Source organism: Ursus arctos, unplaced genomic scaffold (assembly GCF_023065955.2).
Source record: "Ursus arctos isolate Adak ecotype North America unplaced genomic scaffold, UrsArc2.0 scaffold_5, whole genome shotgun sequence".
Classification (NCBI taxonomy): domain Eukaryota; kingdom Metazoa; phylum Chordata; class Mammalia; order Carnivora; family Ursidae; genus Ursus; species Ursus arctos.
This window is the reverse complement of record NW_026623067.1, coordinates 44,989,783-45,002,357: the sequence shown is the minus strand read 5'-3', so window position 1 is coordinate 45,002,357 and position 12,575 is coordinate 44,989,783. Positions and strand designations below refer to the sequence as shown.

Below are 12,575 nucleotides of genomic sequence, written 5' to 3'. Positions count from 1 at the left end.
CTCTTACAATAAAAGAAAAAGTTTCTTTTTGATATCCCTCCTTTTAAAGTCAAGCACCTTCTCAACCACAAATCTCAAAACCATCTGGAATTCTTTATTATCTGTCATCCTTCTCTAAAACATTTAGTGAGTGTCTGTGTCAGGCACACATGGTGCAAAGTACTGGGAGTACAAAGATGAATTTGATGGTCTGTGACACTGAGATGCTCACATCAGCAAGATAAACACAGTTATATAAAAAATAATTACTATATTTTAAAGTATCATTTTAATATTTGTATAATCACATTAAACTTTTTAATATTTAATATATTTTAATATAATATTCTAGTTTTAATAATTAACATCTACTGAACACTTCCTATATTCCCAAAAATGAGCAAAGTGTTTAAAACAGTTTCACAAACACAATGGCAGGAAATAGATGAAATGATGTAAATTTGGAAGAGCTTTCAAGTATGAAGCTGGATCTAAGCAGCAAGAGGCAAGAATGTAGAACAGTGGTGATTAGGGAAAAGCATTCTGAGAAGAAAGAAGAAACAAGAATAGATAATGAGGAGGGACAGACAGAATTTGGCCTGATCAGCCAAAAGGAAATACTTTTAATAGACAAGAAATATATGATTCCAAGTAATAAAGCAGTAGATTACATCATGTATAGAGTTTGAAAGATGGTTAATCTGTGAAGATGGGAAGACATGGGAGGGTTTACTTTGAATAAATGTCAAAAAAAAACAGACTTTATTTTGGAATCATTACTAACACAAAATTGAGATTAGAGTCCAGGGAGACAGATTAGAAAGCCACTAACAATGAGCAGAAGGAAACTGAAAAGGACTTAAATTAAGGTAGGAAACAGAGAAGAAACTAACAGATTTGAAATGTTCTAGAGATAACTACCAAAATGAGTATTTTTGAAGGGAGAAAGTTAAAGCAGTATGAGGGAGCAATCAATAGGATTCAAAGGATTTCTGGCTTAGAAAGAACTTGCTGCCAATAAGGAAAACTGGATAGGAAAGAAGGTATTGAAGAATAGCTTCCATTTTGGACATAATGAACATTAGTTATTGGTAATTCATCTAAGAAGAAAATACTCTTTTTAAAGAAAAAAAAGATTTTTTTTATTTATTTGAGAGAGAGAGCATGAGAAGGGGGTAGGGACAGAGAAAGAGGGAAAAGCAGATTCCCTGCTGAGCAGGGAGCCCAGTGTGGGGCTGGATCCCAGGACCCTGAGATCATGACCTGATCTGAAGGCAGACACTTAACCAACGGAGCCACCCAGGTGCCCTGAAGAAGGTACTCTTAAAGTGTTAAATCCTCAAGTCTGGTGCTCAGGAAAGAGATTAGGGATACAGGTAATAAATGTGGGACAGTTACAGAAAAAAAACATAAACCACGGAAATGGATGCTGCAATGGTTTAGTGAACATGCACAATTATAAAAGTGTACTTTCAACACAGTAATGGGCAACTTGTAACATTTGAAAGCAGAGAGTGAAGCAAGTGAGGAGTCTTCAGTAACTTAAGACTGTAAGCAACTCAAGGTCAGGGCCTCTATTTTGTTTGCCATATATCCCCAGGACTTATAATCAAATATGGCTCATAAAAAGCACTCAACAGGGGCGCCTGGGTGGCACAGCGGTTAAGCGTCTGCCTTCGGCTCAGGGCGTGATCCCGGCAATCTGGGATCGAGCCCCACATCAGGCTCTTCTGCTATGAGCCTGCTTCTTCCTCTCCCACTCCCCCTGCTTGTGTTCCCTCTCTCGCTGGCTGTCTCTATCTCTGTCGAATAAATAAATAAAATCTTTAAAAAAAAAAAAAAAAGCACTCAACAAATATTAGTGATGAGAGTACAATCAATCATGTTGACTGGCCAATACCCAAATACCTTCCTATTTTAGGGTGAATCAAAAAACAGAGAGGCAACAGAATATTACCTGCTATTTAGGTAGGTAATTACCTACCCACTATTAATTGCCAAAGATGAAGATGGAAATGCAGATAACACTTTTCAAATTTAAGACACCATTTAATATAAGAAACTATTATTTTATATACTAATAAGCAAGAAAAAAATCCTAACTGATCAACAATGCTTTATTATTTAGACATCTTCCCCAATAAAAAGCTCTTTTTAATCTTACACAGAGACTTTTTAAATCATCTCTTAAGTAAACTAAATCGATAACCAGCCCCACTATCTGATGACTTTTGACGTGTTTGAGTCCATGTGACACTCTATCAGACAAGGAGACCCACTTCACAGCAAAAGAAGTAATGAAGCAGGCCCATAACCATAACGTCTATAGGTCGTATCACTGCACTGACTAAGGAAAGGGTTAAGGTATAGGCAGGGAAAGATAGGGGGCCCCTGGCTAGGCTCTGAGACTATTTCTGGCAGGTAGAAGTGCTAAGACACACTGAACAAGGTATAAGAAAACATACCACCTGGCCTTGGATGTTATCGGGAGTATTTTTCTTTGGCGGCTACAGTGTATCACAGAAAATGATCAAACCTCAAAGAATTAAGTCATTAATAGGGTTACCAATAGCCCTTGCTAAAACCAAGATGACACAACAATCTGAAGGACGCAAGTTTCCCAGTCAGTTCTCAATAAAAGACTGCCACTAAAAGCCCTCAGTGGCAACCCATTCCAGACCCCTCTCCCTCCAGAGAGCTTTCTCTGTATCCTTACTTATTAAAACTCTATCGCTTTACTCACTCTCCTTTTCTGCGAGATTCATTCTTCGACTCTGTGAGACAAAAGCCTAGTTCTCTTGCTTCACCACAACACTCAGAAGCTGTCATCCCGACAAAGTGGAACATCCACTTAAAGAACAGCTCACAGGCCAGCTTGGAAGTGTTTCTTTACAAGGATAGCACATCATTCAACAGGGCACAGTAACTTTCAATCAGAAATCTTTATATGGTGCATTCGGTCTGAGAACCAAGGGATGCAAGCAAGAGTGTCCCCCTTACCATCAGTCCCAGTGACCCACATAGGAAATCTGTGCTTCCCATCCCTCCTAAGCTACAGATTCTGCAGGTTTGGAGGTCTTGGTTCCTAAAGAGAGATAAGTTCTGTCAGAGTCAACAGGAGGAGTCTTATTGAGTTACAAGTTAAAGTTGCTTTCTGGTCACTTCAGGCGGCTTGTGGCCAAGGAAGCAGCAAGCAGGAAGAAGAGTCACAATTCTAGAAGGGATGTGTCACCCTAATCTCAGAATTCACCAATCCATATAGTATATATAGTAAGATATTCGATACATGTCAACAACTAGTACATGAATTTTCTAAGAAAGGCCCAATTTTCCTAAGCTCTATAATTTTGGTTTGAAGATACAAATATAAAAATAACTTCATTTAGTAAGCACTTATGTAATCACACACATATACACATTTGAACAAAATGTGACACTGATGCAAAGCCAGGGATAAGGGCAAGAAACAACGAAATGAAAAATACAGTCAACTTTTTAAGAATACATCCACTTCTTAAACTATCTATGTTAAAATCTTAACATAAAAAAAACCCTCAAAAATAATATATTCACATTGCTTTTCCTTTCATAAAAGCATTTATGTACAAAACAATTATTTTTAAGAAGAAAAAAATGTTACCTTTGAATTTCTTCTGGAAAAGTTGCACTAAACATAAGGGTTTGACGCTGTTCCTTTGATGGCATTCCAGGGCAGGAAATTAACTTCTTCATTTCTGGTCCAAAACCCATATCCAGCATGCGATCAGCTTCATCCAAAACTAAATGTTTGACTTGTCTGAGACCAATCTTTAAGAATATTTTCAAGAGTTAGAGCAGAAAATGCATACTAATCGATATATTAAACTATAATGTTCCTCACAAGTCCAACTACTAATTTATTCTTAAGCATGAAGAATAGAAATCAATGCATAAAATAATGAGAATTGTTATGCTTAGATAACACTAGTACTGTTTATTTAAATATTGATTAACAATTCTTGATTTTCATTAACATGTTAGCCACTAGACACATATAGCTATTGTGTATTTGAACCCTGGCTAGTATGCCTAAAGAATGGATTTTTTTATTTTATGTCATTTTTAAATTTGTATAGCCACATGTGACTCCTGACTACTGTATTGGACTACACAGATGAAGATCTTATTATCTGATAAAATCAGACTCTTTAATGGAAAGAAAAATGTCCTAACAGCATGACATATTCAAACGTCTTATAAGTTGTAAATTTAGCTCTAACACTTTTTTTCAACTTATTACTTAATATAAGTCAATCAATAATTCAATGATTTTAATTTTTTTGTCTTTTCAAATGTTTCACATAAACTGTAGAATTAAAATTATTTATATACAACTATGACACAGAAGTAATGAGATGATTAAAATATTCTTAATGAGTTTGCATTTTCCAATTGTTTGACTTGATGTAGCAATACATATTTAGGATTTTAATTATTGTTTTGGCCTCAGAAAATGTCTGTTTTTTAAAGATCAGCAGGGTTCATGAGAGAGATGATATGCTGACTTGTTGACTTCTTGATTCTTTTTTTATTATAATATTTTTTTATTATATTATGTTAGTCACCATACAGTACCTCCCTAGTTTTTGATGTAAAGTTCCATGATTCATTACTTGCGTACAACACCCAGTGCACCATGCAATATGTGCCTTCCTTAATACCTGTCACCAGCCTATCCCATTCCCCCACCTCCCTCCCCTGTGAAGCCCTGTTTGTTTCTCAGAGTCCATAGTCTCTCATGGTTCATTCCCCCTTCTGTTTACCTTCTTCTTCCCTTTCTTCTCCTACCGATCTTCCTACTTCTTATGTTCCATAAATGAGTGAAACCATATGATAATTGTCTTTCTCTGCTTGACTTAAAGCTCTAACACTTTAAACTCTTAATAAATTCTCCATTCTCTAATCACTTGGGAGCAACTGAGAAATTTCTGTCACTTTTGCGTGAATACTTATTACTATAAGGAGAAGCAGACTTTTTCAAGGAAAACAAATGAATTTGGCACAACCATGTAAGTTATTTAGTGAGAAATCGAGGTGGATTTCTCTGGATAGTCTGCATAAGTATCCAAAGAAAACTATCTCTATGAAGAAAGACCATGTTTTGAGTAACCCCTTTAGAGAAGAGCCTAAAAAAGCAAATGAGGTTCATCAAAATGAACTTAAAGCACTAAAATCACATAATGTGTTAAGTGAATACCTAAATTAAGTACATAAACCTAAATGTCTTTTTAAAGACTCAGAAATTTAACAGTCCTGGTTAACATCATTCCTTTGCTTAAAAAGGAAACAAATGCTAATGCAATCAGGCTTTCATTTAGGAAGAAAAGATGTCATCATGACTTACATGAAACTAGACAGAAGCATTTACTCCATTTCTCCCAGTATAGTGGAATATGGGATATAGATTTGAGTCAGATCCAGATTCTAACCCTAGCTCTATCATTAGAGCTAAGTGAGGGATTTTAAATAAATTACATCATCTCACTCATTGTCTTCTCAAATACAAAATAGGAAATACTATTTATTTCCTGTTAGAATTATTTTAATAATTATGTAAGAATGCATTCAGAGAATGGCTCCTGGGTGGCTCAGTCAGTTGTGTCCAACTCCTGGTTTTGGCTCAGGTCATGATTTCAGCGTTGTGGGATTGAGCCCCGTCCGCAGCGTAGTCTGTTTAAGACTGTCTTTCTGTTTAAGACTGTCTTTCCCTCTCCCTCTACCCCTCCTGCCCCGTGCTCACTCTCTAAAATAAATAAATAAATCTTAAAAAAAAAAAAAAAGAATGCATTCAGCGAATCTAATGGGGGCCTAACATAAATGGTACTCTAATAAACCCCTATCTCTTTGCATCATTCTTTCCCTGTCCCATTAAAAAAAAAAATTATTACTCAATCCACAATTTTATTACCAGTCTAGGGCCTACCTTTTCTTTACCTATGATATCCATCAGTCTCCCAGGAGTGGCACATAATATATTACAGCCTTGTACTATTTGTCGAATTGAATGCCCCAGTTGGGTTCCCCCATATATAACAACAGCTCTAACACAAGTCCTATTAACAAGAAAAATGTATGTTATTTTCTAGTTATGTGAAAAGTATACATTTGTTTCTAACAAGATATAAAAAGAAATCCATAAAGAAAAAAACTAATACTCAACTATCTGAAAAAAACCAAATTCCTCCTAGGAAGAAGTTGAAAAGCAAATGACAATGATGAAAAAAACCCCTGCAGTCTATCCAATAAAGGGCTCCTCAAAAACAATAGTAAACACAAACACCACCTCATAAAAATTGGCCAGAAACATGAACAAGTGGTTCATAAAAAATAAAAATGGCTTTTAAACATTTTTTAAGGTCAACATTACTTTAAAAATGAAGACAAATGAAGACTAACACATTTTTCCTGAAGTGTAATAATACCACGTTAGCCATGGTGTGGGGAAATTGGCACTCAAAAGGATACAGTGAGACAGGCTCTTTCACAATTTTAATCTCTCTTAAAGTTTAAAAACTTCTCTCTTGTCCCAGTAAATACACATGTATGAATTTACCCTCCAGATATGGCCCCACAAATGGGGAAAGATGACTTTATAGTAATATTTACTGTTAGTTTTCAGTCTTTTGATACTAAAAATAAAGCTAAGTGTCTAACAATAGAAAAGTACTAATTACAGTCCAGTCGTCTAAAGGGATACCGTGCATTCATAAAAAGAAAAAAGGGTATAGCTCCAGATTAAGCATTATCGCCAACATTTACCATTAAAAAATAAAGTGACAACAGTTCAGTATGCTACCATTTGCTAAAAGGAGGATTAAACTGCATACACGTGCGCCAACTATTTCTACACTAATTCATACAAAACTGTTAAGAGTGGGTAACTCTAAAGAGGAGAATTAAATAAGTGGGGGGTGAAGAGTACAGGACAATTTAATGGTTTTTTTAAGTTTATTTATTTATTTAAGTAATCTCTACACCCAACATGGGGCTCGAACTCATGACCCTGAGATCAAGAGTTGCATGATTGGGTCTCCTGGGTGGCTCAGTCAATTAAGTGTCCGGCTCATAATTTTGACTCATAATTTGGCCCAGGTCATGATCTCATGGGTCATGGGATCAAGCCCTGCATCAGACAGTACTGAGCGTGGAGTCCACTTGAGATTCTCTCTCTCTCTCTCTCTCTCTCTCTCTCAAAAATAAATAAATAAATCTCCAAAAAAAAAAAAAAAAAATGAAGAGTTGCATGTTCTACTGAATGAGCCAGCCAGGCACCCCAAAGACTTGATGTTAATTAAATAAACTCATTACTTTAAACAGATTCTTTGTTTTCTCCTATTGCTAGGCCTAAATAAGGTAATACATAACAAACACTTATAACTTAGCAAATGCTAAGGATTCAGTAACTTAGTTATTACCATTACTATTCTAAGTGTACCATAACTTAACCAGTCCTTGAGTGAAGACATTTAGATACTTTTCAGTCTTCTGCCACAATGTTACAACAAATTTCCATGTGCAAATATTCATTCTGTGCATACATATTATCTGAATTTACCATGCATATTTAAAAGAAAAAAAAGTGTTTTTTACCTGACTTACAAGCCTAAAAGCAACACAGTACATGGGGACTATTAGGACAAAACACTGGTTTAAGCAATATGTATCCACTTTAAAAAAAAAAAAATCTGTTAAACTTGACATGAGATTTTTAATAACTTTAGTTTTTTCTTCTTATTTTAAAATAAACTGATTCAGGGGTGCCTGGGTGGCTCAGCTGGTTGAACATCTGACTCTTGATCTCAGCTCAGGTCTTGATCTCAACGTTGTGAGTTCAAGCCCCACTCTGGGCTCCATGCCTAGCGTGGAGTTAAAAAAATAAACTAATAAACTAAAGAAAATGTTAACAATTTCTACATAGAAAGCTCTAAAAAAAAAACCTGCAAAAACAACACTAAGATCCAATCAGATAAAGTGGTAAATAGCACTGTTTAATTAACAAAGGAAAATTTATTAAGCATTCCAAAGGCAGTTCACAACCTCTTAATAAATGAAAAAAATGAAGATACCTGTGGTGGTTTAAAAATATATACACAAAATTCTTCCATATTCCTTCCTTTCTTTAAATAAAGATCCTAACTCTCTTTCCCCTTACGTGTATGTGAGGCTGGGTTCATACATGTGCAACCTGCGCAGTCTACATAGGGTCCCAAGGTAAGAAAAGCCCTTAGCTTGGTTTAATGCTCTGCTATATGCTGTCTTAAAATTCATAATAATTTTTGAACAAGGGACCCTGCACTTTCATTTTGCACTGGTTCCAGCAAATGACATAGCTAGTCCTGAGTATGAGGTTGACTTAGTAACTTGCTGAGTGATGAACACAATAGGACAGAAGTGACTGAGACTGTTTTAAAAGACCCATGGTAACTTCCTCCTTGCTCTTTCTCGTTTATCACTCTAAGCAAGCTAGAGTCACTTCCTAAGGACAACCAAGGATCCTTATGGGAACGGTACAGTCAAGCCTTCAGACGACTGTAATTGTTGGCTGGTATCTTGTCTACAGTCTCTTAAGAGACCTCAAGCCAGAAGCACTCAGCTAAACTGTTCTCCAATTCCTAATCCCCAGTAACTAATAGGTAATAGTTATCATTTTGAGCAACTAGGTTTTAGGTACTGTGTTAGGCAGCAATAGATAATACAAAACCAAATGTTGGCAAAATGAATAATGAAATTGGCATTCTCATATACTGCTGATAGAAATGTATATTGGTGAAAGCTTTAAGTTCATGCCCTTTAACATTAAACTTATAAAAACCTACTCTATGGAAATACTTAAACCATTAAAACAGAAAAACTTTACTTATCAAGCTGTTCATTGTAATTTTATTTATAGTAGCCCCAAAGTAGGAACAACCTAAATGCCCCAAAATAGAGACATAAATACATACACATATAATCTTAAAATGATTAAAAATTGGGGTGATTATAATATAAGCATTCTCTATATTATGAAGTTATATGTAAACAGATTATTATTAGGGACACCCTAAGTACATTAAACATACATTTAAAACTAACAGAAAATATACCACCAATATGTTCACTATTTTCTTTCTACTTCTATTATCATCTGATTTTTAATATGTATGCTTTTTAAAAAACAAGCATGTTTATTTTAAAAATAAAAATAAACCGGGATTCCATAAAGATTATGAAAAAGTACACTTCAATCAAATACATTAATTACATGACTGAACTGAGTTCTTCCCAAAATAAAAAATCTCTGAAGAAAAACTTGTTTTGAGTGGCATTCCAGATGTACATACCCAAAAGAAAACTTTCTGGCTTCCAGATAGATCTGATTGATCAATTCTCGAGTTGGTGCTACAATAATACACTCTGGTTCCTGCAGCTCTTTAAAACGACTGGCTGTTATTCCATCACGCATCATATGTGCCAAAATTGGCAAGAGAAAAGCTGCCTAGGAGTTGAATTACATAATTTACAAATTTATAATACATCATCTTTCTTCCTGCAGAAATAAATCTATTCTTTATTCCCTTACAGCTTCTACATTCTTCTTCCACCTTACTGGTAAATTTAAGATGAGAGAGGAAAACAATTTTTACTTCAGTGAGTTTTTAACACTTCAACTTTTGATAGATATCTTTCAGTTATTTAAAAAGCATACCCATGAATTCTAAATAATTAACATTAACTTATTTATAGAGGGTAATGTATACATAACCTGATGTAAATCCCTGCATTTAGCCATTACTCTAAATGAATTCCTTTTGGAGTAGAACTGAAATTATCACAGAATGCATGACAAAAGTGGTACACAAAGAGCAAAAAGTGGGAAATCATTCATTTGGATTACTCACCCTTAGTGAAGTTAATGTGGCAAGAGAAATTTTGTGCTATAGTTTTCTCAATAAGCAAATCCGACAGTAAAATCTACCTCCAAAATTATGTATTAGAGGCTGCTGTATTATATAACTCATTTATTATCCCTTCAATTCTACTACCAGAGGCTGATTAAAGCTAAAATAGCATGAACCACAATTCTTTGATTCAGAAAGGACAGGCTTTAAGGCTCATCTCAGGGAATCCTGTTTAACAGACAGATCCCAGAAGTAAGTCCTAAGATCAAACCAATCTCATCAGTTCTTTTTAGATAGCATAACCTGAAGTTACTTCATATTAAAGACCAGGTACAACACATATTGCTATTTCTCATTCTTTTGACTCCAAAATTTTATCAGCTTTATTATGCAACTTATTGTCTCTCTTTCTCTGCTTTTTATAACCTCTGGTGCTTTGACCCTCAATCGTTTTGTTTTATTTTATTTGGGGGGGGGGAGGGGCAAAGACAGAGGGAGAAAGAGAAACCCAAGCTGGTTCCATGCCCAGCACAGAGCTTGATGAGGGGCTCAGTCTCACAACTATGAGATCATGATCTGAGCCCAAATCAAGAGTCGGACACTTAACTGACTGAGTTACCCAGGCACCCCTCAACCATTTTGTTTTAGATACTACCATCTTCCAGAAGGAAGTGAACAGTCTTAAAATGAATTAAACATCCATGAACTGCAACACTACTCGAGAAATGGTTCAAAATTCTTTCTTCAGAAGTATAAAAACCCCAATAAAGCCAGAATTCAGAAGCAAAAAAATGTGTTTTTAACAGTTCCCTGAAATCATCAACCTTCCATCCAACAAAAAAGACTCAAACTACTTGAGAAGAACTAAAGTTCAAAAACTATAAATAATTTGAATATGGGGTAGAATACACGTGGGGAAAAAGGACTTACAGTCTTTCCAGACCCTGTCTGAGCACAAGCCATCAAATCTCGTCCTGCTAATATAATAGGAATACTGTATTTCTGCACAGGAGTAAGCTTAGTATAACCAGCTTTAGAAATGTTGTTATTCAGTGTCTGACAGAGATTAGCTTCCTCAAAAGTCTAAAAAAAGGGGGAAGGGTATGATTAAATTTCATACATCATATGCAGATCATTCCATAAACATATTTCATTTGAGTTAGTCTTAAGTTTTTGTTAATTCTACTTTATATACTAAAGTTACTTTACCAATATGCCCCCACTCAAAAGTACTATCAACAGCCGGTATATTATTACTTGACTGAATTAAAGAGCATTCCCTATAGACACTAGTTCTAAAAACATTTTCTTCTGGCCCCTTAAAACCTGTAAAATATAAATATCCTGATCAGTAACAATGGCTCATTAACAACAGGGGACCAGAGGTGCCCCCCGCTCCTTAAAATATCATTCTCCTAAGACAGACTCTCTCACATACTTAGGAAGAAGAAATCTTCAATCCCTAGGAAAAATACCCTTTTTATTAAATTTAAATGAAGTTCTCATCCTAGTTTGGGAATGTGGGGATGAAATTTAATACTCTTTCAACATAGCCATTAATTCTATGAGTAGTATATGGTAGATATGGTTCTCAATTTCTAACCTAAACCATTATATGCTAAAAATGAAATTTTTGTATTCTGTTATATCAACCTACGGAAATGTACCATATATTTTACAAACAAAGTTTGCTACAGTCAATACAGAAATAATTATTACACTGACCAGAATTGCTGGTGGTGCATCATGTCCAGATACTTCCACAAGAATAGTATCATATTTGTCAAAGTTTATGCCCGTCTGATAATGTGCAAAGATGGAATCCTCATCCTCAGGTGGAGGAGGCGGTATGTAGGTTACCTTTGGTCCTTAGAATTCAAATAAAAGATAGAGCTTACATTACAAGGACCAGAAGAAAAGTAAGAGGGAAAACAAAAACTGAAAATCAAATTTTAAGTACTGAAGAACTTCCCACTGTTTACCATTAAAGTTTTCACTTCAAATTTTAAAAAAAGGTTAACTCTACTCTTATTTTTCATTTTTATTAAAATGCAACAGACGTTCATGTGGCTCACACAAAAATTAATATACCTTGAGTATCACCACTTTCTCTTCCTTCGGCTTCTGACTTCCAAGAATCTTAAACGGAATCAAACCCCCAAAAAAAAGATAAATATTTTTTTAATTGAGGGGTGAAAGAACTTTCACTATGAAAATCAAATACCTTATCTAACGTAAAACTTACTTTTTCCAGAGCCTGTTACTACTTCTTCATTTAAACCTCTGTAACCACCTAATTAAAGAAATCCATACTGATAATTAGTCAAGATACAAGGCTGTGTACATCTTTATTTTCATTGCTTGTCTTCAAAAAGAACAAGTTCTAAAAATAGACATCTTTAAAGTCCTTCATACAAATAAGACAAGACAAACAGAATCCTTAACAATTTTAAGTTTAATATTCAAAATGCTAATTTTATGTAGATGATACTGTTTTATGTTATCAGTTTTTGTTTAACTGTTCAGTCCCTTTCCTAGTTCCTATATTCCTCAGCAAAGGAATGTATATTCTAAAATGAACTAAAAGTCCATCTGTATTCAGGTATCCCCATTACCATTCCCAAGTTGTATGATTCAGCAGGACCCAGCATATAGTCATACTCACAGCTATGATTT

At 35.0% G+C, this 12,575-nt stretch overlaps 1 protein-coding gene across 1 annotated transcript in view; it reads right to left on the bottom strand.

The window, feature by feature from the left end:
• Positions 1 to 12,575, bottom strand: part of DDX4 (DEAD-box helicase 4) — a 72,620-nt gene that overhangs the window by 13,521 nt on the left and 46,524 nt on the right. The window contains exons 10-16 of the mRNA XM_057307368.1: positions 12,145 to 12,192; positions 11,991 to 12,038; positions 11,625 to 11,767; positions 10,830 to 10,982; positions 9,342 to 9,496; positions 5,942 to 6,071; positions 3,620 to 3,786 (exon numbers count right to left, since the gene is read on the bottom strand). Coding sequence (XP_057163351.1) covers positions 3,620 to 3,786; positions 5,942 to 6,071; positions 9,342 to 9,496; positions 10,830 to 10,982; positions 11,625 to 11,767; positions 11,991 to 12,038; positions 12,145 to 12,192 — 844 coding nt within the window. The remainder of the gene's footprint in view (positions 1 to 3,619; positions 3,787 to 5,941; positions 6,072 to 9,341; positions 9,497 to 10,829; positions 10,983 to 11,624; positions 11,768 to 11,990; positions 12,039 to 12,144; positions 12,193 to 12,575) is intronic.